This window comes from Danio rerio, chromosome 7 (genome assembly GCF_049306965.1).
Source record: "Danio rerio strain Tuebingen ecotype United States chromosome 7, GRCz12tu, whole genome shotgun sequence".
Taxonomy (NCBI): Eukaryota; Metazoa; Chordata; class Actinopteri; order Cypriniformes; family Danionidae; genus Danio; species Danio rerio.
The window spans coordinates 62,835,484-62,854,811 of NC_133182.1; the positions used below are offsets into that span (position 1 = coordinate 62,835,484).

The 19,328-nt window shown below is 35.7% G+C and overlaps 1 protein-coding gene across 35 annotated transcripts in view; it reads left to right on the top strand.

Moving 5' to 3' along the window:
• The window catches only part of col25a1 (collagen type XXV alpha 1 chain), a 329,419-nt gene extending 310,232 nt beyond the window's left edge, over nt 1-19,187 (top strand). For 12 of the 35 annotated variants that reach the window (XR_012382769.1, XM_073907401.1, XM_073907400.1 and 9 more), the window contains 3 exons: nt 5,737-5,823; nt 14,684-14,722; nt 15,337-19,187. Coding sequence is in view for 33 of the 35 variants with exons in the window: in XM_073907401.1 (XP_073763502.1) it covers nt 5,737-5,823; nt 14,684-14,722; nt 15,337-15,339 (129 nt within the window). In the remaining 2 variants the exon portion in view is untranslated. Of the gene's footprint in view, nt 1-5,736; nt 5,824-6,209; nt 6,530-14,683; nt 14,723-15,336 lie in introns of those variants that run through there. The other 23 variants (XR_012382768.1, XM_073907397.1, XM_073907409.1 and 20 more) reach the window with 6 other exon arrangements.
• The last annotated feature ends 141 nt before the right edge of the window (nt 19,188-19,328 follow it).

The following is a 19,328-nucleotide window of genomic DNA, read 5'->3' on the forward strand; positions in this document are numbered from 1 at the left end:
GTTAAGGGCTGATGGCCTACTTTTTTACGAGAAGTGGAATAAAATTTTTAATGGCCACAGTCAGGACACTCACTGACAGTATGGTGTCCTCTTCACTTCTTCTGGGGCGTTGGGACTCACACAGACTACAGGTAAAGCACATTGAAGGCCTCACTAAGACCACTTCCAACTGCAACCTAGTGTTCCCATGTGGTCTCCCATTCAGGTACTGACTAGGTTCAACCCTGCTTAGCTTCAGTGATTAACCGGTCTTGGGCTACAGGGTGATATGGTTGTGACATACCTTGTACATCATCTTCTTATATTTTGGGAGATACCTGTGTGGAAAAAAAAAAAAAAACTTGCTGGTTGAATAAAAGTAACTTTAAGTCAGAATTTGCTAGGAGTATGAATAATTTCAGGCTTGTCTGTCTCTAGAGCTAATTGCACTTACTAAGGATGTAACGGTATTGTAAATACCGTCATACCGCAATAGAATTTTTTTTCGATATTACCGTAGTCGCATGACTCTATAAAACTATAGGTCTTCTGAGAAAATTTGCTCAGGCGAATGAAGTGAACGGGAGGTAGCGGAACTACAACTACCCGCGCGTACTGTAAAGCGGGGAGGGGGGGTTTAGCGCGCATACTCAAGAGCGGTGTTGTCGCGCACCTACTGAAGGGCGGGACGGAGGGTGTTTCGCGTCGCGGGGGCACTTTTGATCATTTTGGATGGGCATTTTCTATCCAAGAATAAAATGGGCATGTGCACTGCACAGGTTGAGCCCTATGTGTGCACGTGCCTGCAAGGTGGGGAATACGACTAATAACAGTCATGGGGACTGCAGAAACACAGCACACTGTTCAGATTGATGCAGACATTGACTTGTACCGCAAACAGACCTCTATCTCACTCATGGCTTGTCCTCTCAAGTGGGGGAAAGACAATGCACAACGTTACCCACTGCTGCAACCTGGGCCAAGTCATATTTCTGTCCCAGAAACCTGTCCCAAATGAGAGGGTTTTTTTCTGTTGCAGGGGACATTGTAAATACCCAGAGATACCAGCTTTTACCAGATTATAGCTATATGATAATTTTCCTTAAAACCCATCTCTATGTAAGTGAGTGAGTGAGTGATTAAATGTTGAATGTGATGAGTTTTCAACAATACTAAATTGAAACTTTATTTTTTTTTTACATGGTTTAATAGTTTTTTGTTATTAAAATGGAAGTTCCTGCTTCAAAGCTTACAGATAGATGGCTAATTTGTATGTCATTGACACTTTTGGCACTTTTTTGGAGTATTTTTTTGTAGTTTTGTTTTTCCTGTAAATGATTCAGTAAATACCGTACCATGACATTCATACCGAGGTATTACCGTACCGTGAAATTCTGATACCGTTACATCCCTAGCACTTACTCTTGGTAGAATCAACTGCTAATAAAGTATTCTAATTACATTTGATCTAATAGCCACTGCCATATTCTTACTCTGTTGGCGCTTCATGAAATAAGTAAAAAGCACTATAGGCCATACTCACACTAGGTAAAGTTGATTTCCAAAAATCTAATTCATTTTATTAAACTTTTAGAATTACTATATTTTATCAATAATCTACAGAATATAAAAAAACTGAAACGCCTGGTTTTAGACTACAATAATTCATTAGTATGTCTTAGAGCCTTCATTAAAACCAATGTTTGCCATAAGCATTAGTGACCAAAGCTGGCTATAGTGGCTATATCAGCCTGGCCATATATATTATCTTAGGGCCTCCATAGAAACCGTCGTTTGGCATTGCCATGAGTGACCAAAGCTGGCTATAGTGGCTATATTAGCCCGCCCATGTATATTATTTTAGGGGCTCCATTGAAACTGACGTTTGGCATTAGCATAAATGACCAAAGCTGGTTATTGTGGCTCTATCAGACCGTATATTGACCCTGTGGAGCTACTAATGAAAAGTGAGTTGGGTGGTTGTGATTTTGTTTTTTTTGGATACAACCTGGGTTAGCACTTGGACGTCCCTTTCAAACAGCTTCCTCTTGCATCCACAGTTACTCCTGTTATATGTGGTTCTTATTATTGAGGGTAAGCTGACTTTTACCCTGCATACCGTGGATTTTGATACATCGTAATGTCTTGGTGTCTTAAGTTTTTGTCCACCAGCGAGATGTGCAACAACAATTTGTCTTCTTTTAAACTCTGATATGTCACCTACAATGTTGTGAGCATTGCAATATTTAAAGCATAACTGTGCTATTACTCACATGCTGCTTTTACTGGTAGAATGTGCAATCAATAAAGACTGGCCACCAGGCTGGTCAATTTTAGCTATGAAACCTCCAACACTAAATTGGCTAGTGTTTCAATTTCATTGTCCACCCTCTGCATCTGCCAGTTGTGTCCTGTGATATTTCTGTAACTACAACTTCTAAGCATCTGAGTGCTGAACTAGCATGGAATTGATCATTCAATGTGCCCTGCTTGTTGTCAGCACAAGTGAGATGTGTGAGTCTGATTTGCACACTTTGGGTCTGCTTTACTGGGCCTGATTCACATAAGAATACTTTGATGGTGGATCATAGCAGAATGTTAACTGTTTCTAATTGTTAACTTTCTAATTAAATAATAATGATAATGTACAGATGACAGTTAAGCAGTCTAAAAAGGCTCCCCAGCTTGCAGAGTCTGAAAAAAGCTCTGAAAAGGATCTCTCATATCACAGAAATTGTCTGCAGATGTATTTCTAGCATTAAGCTATTTTCTTCCAGACCTTTCAGATTTTCTATGTTTTTATTTAGATAAAAAACATAGCGGTGCACTCATAGAAAAAAAAAAAAAAAAAAATATATATATATATATATATATATATATATATATATATATATATATATATATATATATATAAGGCTGTAACTGGGATAATACATATTTAAAAGGCACATTTGCAGCTGCTAGCTCTCTACAGCTCTGCACTTGCACACTGAAGATAAGCTGGGTTGTACCTGGTTGATAACTGTATGCAAGACCACATGGGAAAACTAGGTTGGAAGAGGAGCTATTAAAGCCAGCTGGGGGTTCTCACCCTATGTCTCTGTGGGTCCTATTGCCCCGGTATAGTAATGGGGACTCTATACTGTCCAACACAGGCTCATTCTTATTACGTATACGCCTATATACATTTCTGGAGACAGCAAATTACATCCCAGGAGCTAATTTTTTTTTGAAGTTTTTGTACACAGGCCACTGTGTATACACTTTTAGATCTCAATTTTCTCTCGCAATTGACATTTGCACCTGCTGTTCTCAAGTAAATCCACCAGAGGCCGCTGACTGACTGACTGACTGACTGACTGACTGACTGACTGACTGACTGACTGACCGACCCAACAACCGACCCAACGACTCAACGACCGACCGACCGACTGACTGATCAACTGACCCACCTTGCCCCATTCCTAAACCCAACCAATAGCATTTTAAAAAACAGATTTTTACCTTACCCCTTCGCTAAACCCAACTGCATTGTTTTAAAAAGCAATCCAGAAAAAGAAGGACCCTCACCTTATTTTTACCACGTTTTCAGATTTTACCACATTCTCACCTTGTTATTTGCTTGTTTAATTGATTTTTGGCTTCTGTTTTTGTCCCTGCTTTTTGTACTCGCTTTCTGGAACCGTTTTTCACCAGACTTGAACCCTATTGTCGCAGTCAACTCTGCTCTGTGCCTCAAGTCTGCCGACATACATATCGAGCTACCGGACAAACTGGTGACAGCAGGAAAGCCGTCCATACAGTGATAAGTGGTCAGCTAAGCCAGAAAAGGAACAGCATCTTAATGCCCCTTAGCTTTTCTTTTAAAGGTGAAATGAGGCCATACATAGCCACATATAAGGCTCAACCTGTGCAGTGCACATGCCCTTTTTAGTCTTGGATAGAATGTGCCCTTCTAGAATGATCAAAAGTGCCCACGCTTCACAGTATGCGCGACAACAACGCTGATCAGAACGCGCACGACAACACCGCTCTTCAGTACGCCCGCGATGACGACGAGGACGACAACAACGACGACGATGACGACGACAACAACAACAACAACCCCCGCTCTTGAAAAAAATTCTCCTGCACATGCCCTTTGGACAGTCTCTGCACGGGCCTGGCTCTGGCTACATAATTTGCGATCTCCAGAAACTTATAAAGGGCTACATTTTCAGAATGAGCCTGTGTTGATACTGTCAGTGTACAGTCAGTTTCATATCATGTAATTGACTTCATCACCCTGTCTAGTCACCCTATCTTCTCAACCCTTAGGCTTGTGTGTGGCATATACAAATCTATAAAGTGCTTTGAGTGCCCAGAAAAGCACTACATAAATACAACTAATTTGTAAAATAATTTTTAAGCTCTGGTGATGTTTCACCGATGGGTGTTCTCATATCAATAGCTACTAACACATCTTATTCCCTTATAAGGGAACAAGTTTATAAGTTTACATACAGCTTAAAGCAGCATGATCATTTCATTACATTTGACATTTAATTCAATGTTTATTTTATTTAAATATCTATAAGTTTTTCGTCACCATTTAAAATTCAACGTAACGAAATTTCTTGTTCATGTTAAGCAGGTTGTTTTTTTATGTATTAATAATAATTAATAATTAATGCACACAGTTTAGTGTTACCAAGAAGATCTGAATGTTGGAGTGAACTGATTTTCTGTGTTTTTAACAACATAATTGAGTGGATAAAGATTTGCTGTCTGTGTGGTTTGATGGGGTGTGTGGGAATGTGTTGTGAGATGTTTTCCAGGCTCTTCTTTCTCTTCCCTTGTGCCCTGCAAAACTCCAGTTAATCCTGTTCCCTTCAGTTTTAATTGACAGACTTTCTTCCCTCTTCCTCCTTACTGGTATTCCCATCTAACTTCCCCTGTTCCTCAAAGACTCCCTCACAATCGTTTCCTCCTTGTAACACTTCTTAGTAAAGCTATTCTGTATGTTTCAATACACATATAGAAAACATGTCACTGCATTGCATAATATGCTGTGTAATTATTATTAATATTATTATTGTTCACATTTTTATACATCATAACAACTGCAGAACATTCAGGAAGTTTAGGAAACCCGACCTATTCTTCAAAGCAAGTAGTGTTTTTTTTTCATTTATTTACAAATCTCCAGTCATGACAAATAAATTGTCAGACAGAACCAGATTCAAGAGATTGGAATCATCTACATGTATTCATTTTTTGAAATATGCTATCCTAGAGGTATATTTATTTGAAGTAGATTTTACTATTAATATTCTATCAGTCTTCAGTGTAATTGATTCTTCAGAATTAATTTGGTGCTCAGTTATTATTAGTCATCAGTTAATTTAAATGGTTCTTATTATCATCAGTTTTAAAAACATTTCTATTGACTTTTTTTTTTTTTTTTTTTTTGGAAACCATGATCCATGTTTTTTCAGCATTCTTTGATGAACAAAAGTGTTGTTTATTAAAAAAAAACTATTTTGTAACACAATTAATGTTACTTGCTGCATTGTTACAATTAGAAAAAGGAAGGTATATATTATATTTACGTTTTATTGCTTTTCAGTGTAGCTACTATACTAAAAATATATAAAATAAACTAAATTGTGACACAAAAAAATCTAAAAATTCAAAAAAAAAAAAAAACTTAACAAAACTAATCAAACAAACATAAACCATACAAACTCTTCAGCTGACCATCTATTGTGTCCACAGGGGGAAAAGGGAAAGAAGGGCAAAAAGGGGCCTAAGGGGGAGAAAGGAGAACAGGGTGCCCCTGGATTAGATGCACCCTGCCCACTGGTATGTCCCAGCTGACAGCTGGAAATGTGCCGCTGAAGTAAGACAGCGTACCCCCTAAGGGAAGAGTTGTTCCCGTTGTTAAAATGGCAACCCACCTCACCCTTGATATCTGAAATATGTATACATAGTTTTGCTAAAACAATTGCTTCCAAAATCCTTTCAATACAGATCTTCCTTTAACAAAATCAAACTGCACTTCCAAATCAGCTCAAAATGCTTTCTTATAAGTTAACATAATGGACGTATCAAGGAATGATGGTTAATGTTTGCTAAGAACCACTGGACCTCTCCTCTCTGCCCTATGCCGTGCCTTCACAGCGGAAGGCCGGAAGGGTGAATGCAGCCTCTATCCTAGTAACACTCCCAGTTCAATTTCTATGACACAGGGTTTCCGGGGCTTTAAGGGTGAAAAGGGCGAGCCAGGTCAGCCTGGCCTGGATGGGCTGGATGCCCCATGCCAATTGGTACAGTATCCTCTTTTCCTACCTCACCCATGCTTGCTGCCAGCCTATTACCCATTCACACTTTCAGATGAGTTTATGCCCAAAACTATGCATGAATTTAATGCAAACAAGCATATCTCATTGCCTTTTTGCCTTTTTACCTTATTGTACTGCATACTTTATCCAATAAATTCAATTCATTTCCCAAGTGCATGGTAGCATTAGTTACACTAATTTATTCCCTGAGATTAATTTATCATTTAGTGGAGATGTAATAATTCTTATATATATATATATATATATATATATATATATATATATATATATATATATATATATATATATATATATATATATATATATATATATATATTTTTTTTTTTTTTCCTTTATTTATTTATGCTTTTAAATTGTATTATGGGGCAAGTACAGAATAGGTAAAGTACAATAAACTGGTAGTGCGTGTTCTGTTATTTTACAGACCCAATTCTCTCATTATTACATATTGTTTCAAATTACTAAAAGTTCAATAAAAATCATTGTTTTTCAACAGGGTTTTCATCATCATCATCAATTTACAGCCAAAGGCCCCATAATGCAATGCAAAACTTTTTCCTCTTTTCCTACTTTTGAAATCCTTTTGAAATACTTTTAAAAACCTGCTGGAATTACATTAAATTGTTTTTTAGTTTTTTCAGTATCTTCTCCTTCTTATTATTTAACAGTCTTTGCTCTTTTCAGATGAAATAGCCTGTAGTGGCCTCTAAATTATCCATCTTTTACCAAACTGCTCTAGGGAGCTTACAGTGGGGAAAATAAGTATTGAACAACACCCCATCATTCTTTTCAGATAACATATTTCTAAAGATGTTCTTGACTTGAATTCTTACCAGATGTTGATAACAACCAAACAAATACTGTATGTTCAGTATATGAAAAGAAAACAAATCTAATTAGTTTACAAATTTAGTCATGTGTAATAAGATGAAATTATACAGGGGAAAAAAGCATTGAACACATGAATAAAGGAATGTGTTGAAAGGCAGTGAAAACCCAGACAGCAGCTGAAATCTCTCAGTAGTTCTTCAGCAACCCTCTGCCCGTCCTCCTTGTAAATGAATATCAGCAGCAGGGTGAACATAATTCAATTCAATTCAATTCAATTCAGCTTTATTTGTATAGCGCTTTTACAATGTAGATTGTGTCAAAGCAGCTTCACATAAATGGTCATAGTAACTGGAACAGTGTGGTTCAGGTTTTAGTGTTTAAGTTCAGTTCAGTTCAGTTTAGCTCAGTTCAGTGTGATTTAATCATTACTGAGAGTTCAAACACTGAAGAGCAAATTCATCGATGCGTAGCTCTACCAATCCTGAACCATGCGAGGCAGTGGCGACAGCGGAGAGGGAAAAAAAACTTCACCTGATGGGAGTGAAGAAAAAAAAAACCTTGAGAGAACCAGACTCAGTTGGGCACGACCATTTTAATTTCTCCGCTGGCCAAAAGTCTTGTGCAGAACTTCATTCGCCGTGGCTTATGCTGGAAGATGGCCTCAATGAAGACTCGTCTGTCCCTGGAGCGTCGCTGGAATCAGACTCATGTTCTCCAGTCCCCACGACCATCAGCGCAGCAGCAGCTCAGGATATGGCCTGGTCCCGGATATGGAATCCTTGGGATCATCACGTCGCTGGTCTTGGATCCAATCAGTGACTCCGCCTAATCTGAGGACCTCGGGATGAGTATCCCCAGGTGAAAATAGAGAATAAAGAGAAAAATTAGCGTAGCTGCTGTTCATAGTGTATATAAGCAAGATGTAGAAGCCAGTGTGGAACCCGCTAGGTGATGCATTGAATGTATGCTTTACTAAACAGATAGGTCTTTAATCTAGTTTTGAACTGGGAGAGTGTTTCTGAGCCTCGGACATTACCAGGAAGGCTATTCCAGAGTGTAGGAGCCATGAAAGAGAAGGCTCGACCTCCTTTACTTGATTTTGCTATTCTAGGTACTACCAGAAGCCCTGAATTTTGAGATCTTAAGGAGCGAGTTGGTTCGTAGCGAGACAGAAGGTTGGTTAGATAAACAGGAGCTAGATTATTTAGAGCTTTATAGGTGAGAAGTAATATTTTAAATTCAATACGAAACTTAACAGGCAGCCAGTGTAAGGAGGATAAAATTGGGCTGATATGATCATATTTTCTAGACCTGGTCAGAACTCTGGCTGCTGCATTTTGTACTAATTGAAGTTTGTTAATAGAGGATGCTGGGCAGCCAGCAAATAGAGCATTACAGTAATCCAGTCTCGAAGTCATAAAAGCATGGACTAGCTTTTCTGCATCTGAGATGGATAGCATATTTCGTAATTTAGCGATATTTCTAAGATGAAAGAAGGCAGTTTTTGTGACATGGGATATATGGTTTTTAAAAGTTAGATTGCTGTCTAATATGACACCCAAATCTTTTATAGTAGAGCTAAAGCTAACTTTGTATCCCTCTAATTGTAAATTGAGTTGCGAGATCTGCTGTGTGCAAGATTTAGGCCCAATAAGTAATAATTCTGTTTTGTCTGAGTTTAAGAGAAGAAAATTGTTGGTCATCCAGTCTTTGATGTCTTTGATACACTCAGTTAGTTTAGAAAGTTCAGACGTCTCGTCAGGTTTAGTGGAAATATATAATTGAGTATCATCTGCATAGCAGTGAAAGCTGATCCCATGTCTTCTAATAATGTCTCCCAGAGGTAGCATGTAAATTGTAAACAGTAAAGGGCCTAAAACTGATCCTTGAGGCACCCCATACTTTACTGGGCAGATTTGTGAAGGCTGTCCATTAAGATTTACAAACTGGTAGCGGTCAGTTAAGTAAGACTTAAACCATTGTAGAGCCTGTCCCTGGACACCTGTAGACTTTAAACGATTTATGAGGATATTGTGGTCAATGGTATCAAATGCCGCACTAAGATCGAGTAAAACTAATAGCGAGACGCACCCTCGGTCAGCAGCTAAGAGTAAATCGTTGGTTATTTTCACTAAGGCGGTTTCTGTACTGTGGTGAGCCCTGAAACCTGACTGAAACACTTCAAAAATATTGTTCGTCTGCAGATAAGAGCATAATTGAGTGGAAACAACTTTTTCTAGTATTTTAGACATAAATGGAAGATTTGAAATAGGCCTATAGTTAGCTAAGTTGTTGGTGTCTAGTTGCGGTTTCTTAATAATAGGCTTAATAACAGCTAGCTTGTAAGAGTTTGGAACATGGCCTATAGATAAAGAAGAGTTGATAATGTTAAGAAGAGGTTCTCCTATAGCAGGTAGCAGCTCTTTCAGTAATTTTGTTGGAATTGAGTCCAGCATACACGTAGCTGGTTTAGAGCTATTTATAATTTTTACTAACTCTTCATGTTCTATGATTTTGAAGCAGTGTAGGTTATTATTATGATTTAATGAAATATTTACAGGATTTGGAGTATAAGCCGGTGCAGAAAGTTTGGCATCTCCTATTTTCTGTCTAAAGCCTTCTATTTTATTACTGAAAAAATTCATGAAGTCATCACTACTAATTTGCGGTGGAGTAGTTTGTTCCAAGGATGACCGATTATTTGCTAATTTAGAGATGGTGTTAAATAAAAATCTAGGATTGTTATGATTATTTTCTATCAGTTTGCGCAGGTGCTCGGTCCTGGCAGATTTTAGAGCCCTCCTATAGCTGGACATACTGTCTTTGTACGCAATTCTAAAGACCTCTAAATTAGTTTTTTTCCATTTACGTTCCAGGGCGCGGGTTGCTGTTTTGAGCGCACGAGTATGACTATTATACCATGGTATAGTTTTAATCTCTCTAGCCTTTTTTAATTTGATGGGTGCCACAGTATTTAGTGTGCTAGTAAAGATGGCATCCATACTGCTGGTTACTACATCAAGATCATTTGAGTTTGCGGGTGCATTACGAAATAGAGAGAGATCAGGTAAGTTATTTATAAATTCATCTTTAGTTGACGGAACAATAGTTCTACTAGGGCGGAGTATTGGAGCGGGTTTGCTGATTTCAGGTAAACATAGCTTATATAGTAAGAGGTAGTGATCTGTAATATCATCACTTTGTGGTATAATGTCTACGTCAATAACCTCGATTCCATAAGACAGAATTAGATCTAATGTATGCTTTAAGCGATGGGTTGGACCCACAACGTTTTGCTTTATCCCAAGTGAGTGTATTAAATCCATAAACGCGAGCCCTAATGTATCATTAGCGTCATCTATGTGGATGTTAAAGTCACCTACAATTAGCATTTTATCAGTTTTGACTAGTAAGTCAGAAATAAAATCAGAAAATTCTTTTAGAAATTTGACATAGGGTCCTGGGGGTCTATATATGGTGATTAAAGCGAGAGATAACATAGGTTTTTGTATAGTATCTGGCAGCTGAACATTAAGCGATAATACTTCAAAGGAGCTAAACATAAGTCCGTTTCTCTGTTTAATATTAAGGAAATCACTAAAGATTGATGCAACTCCACCACCACGACCAGTTTGACGAGCCTCATGTTTATATAAGAATCCTGGAGGAGTTGCTTCATTTAAGCTAATATAGTCATTTTGTTTCAGCCAGGTTTCAGTGAGACAGAGTGCATTAAGATTGTTTTCTGTTATTATTTCATTAATGATAAGTGCTTTAGGTGCAAGTGACCTGATGTTTAGGAGACCAAGTTTTACGAAATTTGTATTTTCACTTTCTACTGGTTTTTCTGGTTTGATTCTTACTAGATTTTTCCTGGAGCACACAGTACGTTTATTTCTTAATCTAATAATACGAGGAACAGACACAGTCTCTATAGGATTCGCCAGATATGCGTTACTGATGTTTAAGTGGGGTGAACAAGAGTCTAGGTGGCTATAGTGTGAATTTTGTGAATTTTTACCTGCTAGTCAGATGGTGCGAAGTAGTCTGGAGATGTTGTCCGACAGGAGTTCAGCTCCGGCTCGACTGGGGTGCAGGCCGTCAGGACGGAAGAGCCTAGGACGCTCCCAGAAAAGATTCCAGTTATTAGCAAAGAGCAATTTCTGTTCTTTACACCATGTTATTAGCCATTCATTCAAAGCTAAAAGTCTACTGAACCTTTCATTTCCTCGTCGGTAGGTAGGAAGCGGCCCAGAAACGATGATCTGCGTGGCGGGCGAGGTGCGTCGAACCGTCTCGATCAGGCTCCTGAAGTCCTTCTTCAGGATCTCCGACTGCCGGAGCCCGGTGTCGTTTGTCCCCACGTGGAGGACAACGGCACCAGGGCTCTCGGCAGCGCCCAGGATGGTTGGAATCTGTGTAGAAATATTTTTCACACGGGCACCAGGAAAGCAGAAAGTACGTACTTTATTACCTTTTGAGGAGGCGGCACGGACGTGACGAACGATCGAGTCACCGATGATGGCCACATCGGGACCCGACTCGCGGAGAGGGGAGAAGCGGTAACTGCATAACTGCAAGGCAATGATACAAAACACAGCTAGAGAGACTCTCAAAGTTTTCAGAGAAAGAAAATAAAGCTGTAAAATCACCTGACTTGGATTCAATAGAAAATACAAAATAAAGATCAGATTAGATGGATAAAACTCCCATAACCATCAAGATTTAGACACTATGTTGAAGTCAATGCATGATTTAATTCTCCAATTGAGAGGCATTGTATATAGAGAGCTTTTATATAAAGTATTAAATACATTTTAGTAGTTCAGTACTTTCTCCTTTTGTCATTCCATTGTCATTAAACACACACACACACACACACACACACACACACACACACACACACACACACACACACACACACACACACACACATATTTAAATAAATATATATATATATATATATATATATATATATATATATATATATATATATATATATATATATATATATATATATTGTTTGGATTTTTACCAACATTTTGCAGAAATGTCCACCTTGGATTCATCTTTATCCTCCTGCTAATGTAGATGTTGGACTGAAGCAGGCAACATTGATTTACAATTAGGAAGGGCAGATGGTTGCTGAAAAACTACTGAGAGATTCAGCTGCTGTCTGGGCTTTCACTGCCTTCCTACACCTCCCTTTTTCATGTGTTCAATACTTTTTCCCGTGTATATTTATTTTATTAACTTAATTTGTAAACTAATAAATTTGTTTTCTTTTCATATATGTATTTATTTTGTTGTTATTAACATCTGATAAAAAAATTCAAAGGAACACCACCTGTTCACTGAGACAAATCGTGACATGTTTAATACTTATTTCCCCCACGTTTTGTAGTACAATGTCAGCATGAGTCTCTCCCCTCCAGTCTTTAACCCTCTCCTGCTCCTTCTCATATATCTGTTCCAATTGGCGACTCAGTCCTACAGAAAGTAAATAAATTTAAATTCTTAAGCCATATCAGAAATCACCATGTTTATTAGTTCAGATAATTGTGCATTTGGTTGTCTAATCGGACATACCTGAAAAGAAATATATTACTATAGCATTAATGCAAGTATGTTTTAAACTTAAAATGTACATGCCATATACACTCTCAAAAAAAGTACATGGTGGTACAAATGATGTCCATTAAAGAACAGTGTTGTACCTTCTTAAAAGTTGTACCTTATTTGGTACAGATAAGGCCTCTTAGGATACTGTTCTGTACCTTTTATGGCACAATTAAAATGAAGGTACACAATTGTTCTCATAAAAAAGGTACACAAGTGTTGGACAACTCCTTACAATATCTATGAAAACAAATACTACTGGAAAGGCAAAGTGAATTTATAACTAATTTCCATATTAAACCATAAATTATCATTTCAAAGCATATGTTTAAAGAAACTTATAAACAATAATTATTAAGTTTTATAATACAAAACAAAACTATAGGTATTGTAAACTAAACATTTAAGGCTTTTTTGATAAACATTTGGTTAGCATTTTTTTGATAAATATAAGGTTTCATTATTGATATCCACACCTTTTGTGTTTGGTTTCCACTACACTCGTAAGCTGGTAAAGTATGCAAAGTGTTGATGCAGACATTTTAGTATTGTAAAATTAATCAAACATTGTGCATATTTCGTTACAATACTTTTGCATAATGCTATTTCTGTTTTAAAATTTAGTTAAGGATTTTAAGGTGATTGCAAAGGTAGTGTGTGAATTGTGCACAAGAGAATGTATTTCTGTAACATTTCTGTGAAAAGTGTTGTGAAATGTCTAGCTAAAAAAACATCTTTTGATTTATATTAAAGTATTATTTATATCTTTATTGTAAATGGAAAAGGTGCATTTACACAATAAGAAACCTTAAAAAACATTGTTTAAAAAAGTATTTGATGTTTTATATTTACTGAAAATAAATTGACACATTTCGGATATAGTAATACGTCTTTAAATAGTTCATGAAGGAGCACATTTGACACTGTTAAGGTACAAAGTGTCTTGTCACTGTCATGGTACCTTCATGGGTCAGATTTGTACCTTTGATAAAAGAACAATATTGTATCTGCAGGTATTAAAAATCAGATACATTTTGGTTTCCCAATTGTACAAATCATGTCCTTAAAGGTACAAACTGCAATGGTACAACATTGTTTCTTTGTCTTTGTTAATTCTGTTCCATATAAAGGTTCTGCCCCAGTGACAAGGGTTTGTACCATTTTTTCTGATAGTATACAGACATATAGAAAAAGGAGCTGTCACTGGGGCAGTACCATTTTAAAAGATACATATTTGTTCCCAAATAGTCCGCAGTGGTACCTGAAAGGTCCATATTAGTACCCAAATGTACATGAAAAGCACCTTTGAGGTACCATTATGAAACCTTCAGGGACAAATATGCTTGCTTGAAAAGGTAAGAAGCATGCTCCAGTGCTCCTGTACTTTTATTTCTGAGAGTTTATAATTATAAAGGTACAAAAGTGGTCACTTGAGTGGTACCTTTTCAAAATGTACACTTTTATACATAGGTTAGAATTATTAGCCTCCCTGTATTATTAGCCCCTGTTTATTTTTTCCCCAGTTTCTGTTTAACGACGAGATTTTTTTAAACAAATTTCTAAACATAATAGTTTTAACATCTCATTGCTTTCATCATAGACAGATTTGCAAAGGTGTTTGTTCATTTATTTATATGTGTAGTTTATAAGCTGATATTTTGTATAAAAAATGTTTTTTGCATGCATGATTACCTGGCACAATCAGAGTACCAAAGTTTACATTTCCTAACTTCAACACATCATTATGGTTAATCACTTTGAGGTTTAATTTAAGGCAACATATTGCATCAAAGGGCATATCACACAGCCTTTGAATCTTCCATCAATTTAAGGAATAAAAAGTTTAATTGCATCTTAAGCTGTACTGACGTTACATATTGCCTGTTGTTGTTTTTTCATCTACCATACAGGGTCCAGATGGGCTTCCCATGCCAGGCTGTTGGCAGAAGGTAAGTTTAAGAAGTTCTCCAATAACTATGTAATTTTAAATCAAAATTATTAGCCCTCCTGTGAAATGATAAGTCTTTAAGAATATTTGTGTTGCTTAACAGAGAGTTTTTTTTTTCAACACATTTTGAACATAATATTTTAATACCTAATTTATTTTGTCTTTGCCATAGTGATAATACATATAATTTTTCTACTTATTTTTCAAGATACTAGTATTTAGCTTTAAGTGCAATTTAAACCAGGTTATATGTTATGTTTAGTTAATTAGACAAGTCATTTAATAACAGTGGTTTGTTTTGTAGACAATTGCAAACAAGAATAAATGTTGTAATACTGACCTTGTGATACAGATTTTGTAAATGGTTTTTACAATATGAAAAGCTGCTTATTAAATAATTAATAACTGCTTATTTTTAACTACTGATTATATATATTATTTAATATATATTAAAATGTGGATGAGTATTAGAGATGGCTTTCCACAACTTTGTTGACATAATAACAGCATGAATTTTAAGGTGGCATCCTTTGGCATTTAAAATTTGTTCTTAAACTTTGTTTCCATATATTAAAACATATTTGTCTTTGTTTTTGTTTTGTTTTTTCTTTGCAGTGATCAATCTAACACAAAATGCATGGAGTTTGTAAATAAGGAAATATTTTTACTTTAAATTTTTTGTATTTATACACTTATTTTATTTTATTTTTATTCTGTAAATGATTAATTGAAGTTAGAATAAAATAACTGAAAGTGGATGTATTTTTTTTATTTTTATTTTTTATCATGGAGTTCACATGTAGCTGCTTCTACCACTTTCATGTGTTTATGACAACATTTGTTACATTCACATCAGCACTGTGGAATTTAAAGACTTGACCAGCAACAAACTCTTGTCCATGAAGGTGTGTTTGCCCGGCTTTGCATGGCCCAGAATGAGAATTAAATATCAAAACAGTTTTGGAGTTGGTTCTTGAACAGGATCTTGTGGTGTATTTTACCTGTTCATCTTCACATCATGCATACTACCAGCTTACAAGACTAAAGACTCCATCCACACGTCCCGAAACAAGCATGAAGTCAACTTGAAGTATCACAGAATCACAGTGTATGGCTTCTGCAAATCACTAACTGCCACTGACTGTGTTTGTCGATTTGAATCAAAAAGACTTGTTCCTCTAAAGGGGTTAATTTTTGGTTTGTTTTCACCTTATAAAGGGTGTCACGCCTTGGCTGGTGGCTTAAGAAAGTCAAAAAAGTGTGATTGCTGGATTTCTTTATTACAAAGAGGTCAGTGTGGCATCTGCCCGACTACGCCTCAGGTGTTGCATTGGCGCAACTCCTGCCTTGAGATGAAAGTGACAATTTGACAGACTGGTATTATTGAAAGAGCAGGACACATGTTCCTCCCACCATCTGTGGCTGCTCTAGAGTAAGCTAGGAAACTGAAACTGGAAGTCACTACATTCTTCCCTCCACCAGCGAAGCTGTCCTTGTTCACTCTTCAGTGGCATCTTGTTGTTGTAGAAGTGAGCTACTCAGATCTACTGAGAACAACAGAATGGTGTTTCTTTGATAATGACTCATAGTTTGATTGGCTCATTTTATGCATTATTGCCTTTGTGCCTAAAGACATTTGTTATTCATTCCTTTGCTGGATATGTTTTATTTCTTTCTGTTTTGAGGTGTAAATAAGATATTTTACTGTATTCTGTTGCAGCTACAAAGATTCATAAGTGCATGTGTTGCTGGAGGTAAAAGTGTCACATTCTCCATGCTTTTAATAAGGTTATTATAGGAATATGACAACTTTGTCATAAGCTACTGTGGTTTCATGGCACTGAAATTCTGAAAAAAAAAAACTTTCTAAAGTAATCAGTATTTATCTGCTTTATCTATTTGAGTGTTAATTCACAGTGCAAGGTGCAAAAATACAATAGGCATGAGACTCTGAGGCTTTTTTTTGTTTGACCAGCATTGATTATCATTACATAACTTGTTATCAGGCTACACATTCATCAAGCAAAGTGTTCAAAGTTTTATCCTTTTGTTCACTTATTTTTACAGCTTAAAAACCTTTTGACAACAGCCTAGATTTTAGTAAGCGTTTTTGAGTAGCAATAGTTAAATGATCACAGTGCTGCTGACTTTATAATATATATATTTTTTTTTGTGGCTGGTGGGCATGTAAGATCATTATAAAAATTCAAAAATACTGTACTTTAACTAGTTTACTGGTTACTTAATGAAGAGTAACCATGTTTTTTTTTTTCGAAGTTTTATCAAATTTTACATGCCTTTTTATATTCTACATCAGGCATTCCGTATTATATTAAAGTTTAAAGACCTATTAACTTAATGTGTTGTGCTGTAGTTGTGTTTGTGGAGACATTAAGCATCTGATGATTCTTGTAGATCATATGTTCTTGTTTATTCTTCTTTTTTTTTTTTGGCCAGCAGTTTGTTAAAATATTACTGAATATTCATTCAGGTGACAGAAATATTGTAAAATATTTCCTAAAAAACAAATTCCCTCTACCCCCCCGTTCATTCTCTATTTATATCTTGTTGCAGTAAATGTATAAATGTATAGAGTGTGCGGATAAATGTTGTATTAATTAGTTTAAAGTGCAATTCATATTTCTTTTTCAAGTACGGATGTAATGTGCACCACAAACAAATCTTATTTACTCAACCATATTGTAATATCTGAAATTGTCATTGATTGTCATGTTTGTTTTATTTTAAACAAACTGAAAATGGCCATGATGGATTTTTCAAACTCACATGTGTAACTTTTGATGTCAAACTACTTTCATTTCCTTTCTACTCTCAACCATTTTAGTAATTTTCAATGTCAATTTATTTCTACTATCATAATGTCACCAAATATTTCTTTATTAGATGTTTGTCCTAAAGTTTGTATAGAAGGCATGGGAGGCAAATTATCCACTTGTTCCGTTCTGAATAAAGTATGTCCTTGTTTTTTTTTTTTTTTTGCCAAAAAACAAGCAGACCTTGCATTACTAGTTCCACTTATATTTTATAATATTTGTAAGGTTTAACAATTTATTGTTTTATAATGTAGATATTTGCTTGTACAATGTTTCTGTTGTTTCTTTCTTTGAGCATGTACAAAGCCTATTTTCAACTATTTTTGTCAAATTTGAATCATGCAACTAATCTGTATAATTCATTATGTGTTTTTGTTGTTTACATATGTATAGCATTAATGTTTAAACTTGTTCCTCAAGAGGGACAAGTTGTCCTGCAGAGTTTCCTGCACTGTCCTGCAGAGTTTCAAACCTGATTAAATACACATGAAGCACCAAGTCAAAGATTTGAACAAAATATATTGTGCATAATTTGATGTTGTATTATTGTGGTAATTTCCCCATGATACATTCTCCACAATGATCAAAGATCATCTAATCTTATTTTTGACTATTAGTATTTGTTGTAACACTTTAATTGAGGGTGTGTGCAAAGGACTGTCAGGAAAACTTATAATGATGACCTCAAAACATCATGAATATAAAGGTGTTTTTTTTAAGCATGCTTATGACAACTGTAAGTGCTTTTTGCTGAGTTGTGGCATTTTGAAAGCAACAGTGACATTGTTAAAATGTCTTTATGACAACTCGATATAACGAAATATAACGTGTCTTTGTCATGGCAACTTGACATTACCAAGACAACATAAGTTGTCATAAATCTGTCATAAACATGACTGCCCTGATGCCATTGTAATCATCATGAACTTTATAACAGTATCATTAACATTTTTTTTTTTTTTACTTCAATTACTGGTACTAATTCAATTTGTTTTAAAAAGACATTAACTTTAATTACATATTAATCACAGTGTTATAAAGTTTTTTCTTTTTTTTCTTTCTTTTTTTAGCAAAGCATTAACCCTTTTAATAAGACACTTTAATGAACAAAATATTTTGTACTACTGAAATAATAATAATAAAAAAAATGTTTAGAAAACATATTCATGCCGCAGCTGCAATGGATTCATGACATGACAATCATGTTTATGACAAGCCATTTTGTCTTTGTTATGTCATGTTGTCATACCAAAGACATCTCAAACAATGTCATCTTGCATTTAATATAACATAACTGAGCAATTGACACTTGAAAGTTGTCATAAGCACATAAAATTTAATTCAAATTCATTACATGTGTCATGTCATGATTATAAAGGTGTCATGACAGTCTTATGAACAGTCCATTTATATTATTGTTGCTGCATTTAAATTTATCTTATTTTTTATGTCTGTTGTATTTTTTCTTTCTTTATTTTTATATTGTTGTTAAATCCTTTTGAAGCAGGGGTTTTCTACTCCTCGTGGTCAACCCTCATGTTTTAAGCTCTTGGAAACTGTATTGTTTATTGAATGCCATGGCATTTCATTTCAGACTCATGCTATGTGGTAAATAAAAGCAACTTTCTTCAAGTGTATGACTCTTTAATCTACATTTAAAAAAAAAATCATTGAACAATCTACTTTTTGCATAATGACTGATACCGATGTACTGGGTTAAACACCCACAGCTACCACTGACCCCTTTTCTCTCTCCCTCTCTCTCTCTCTCTC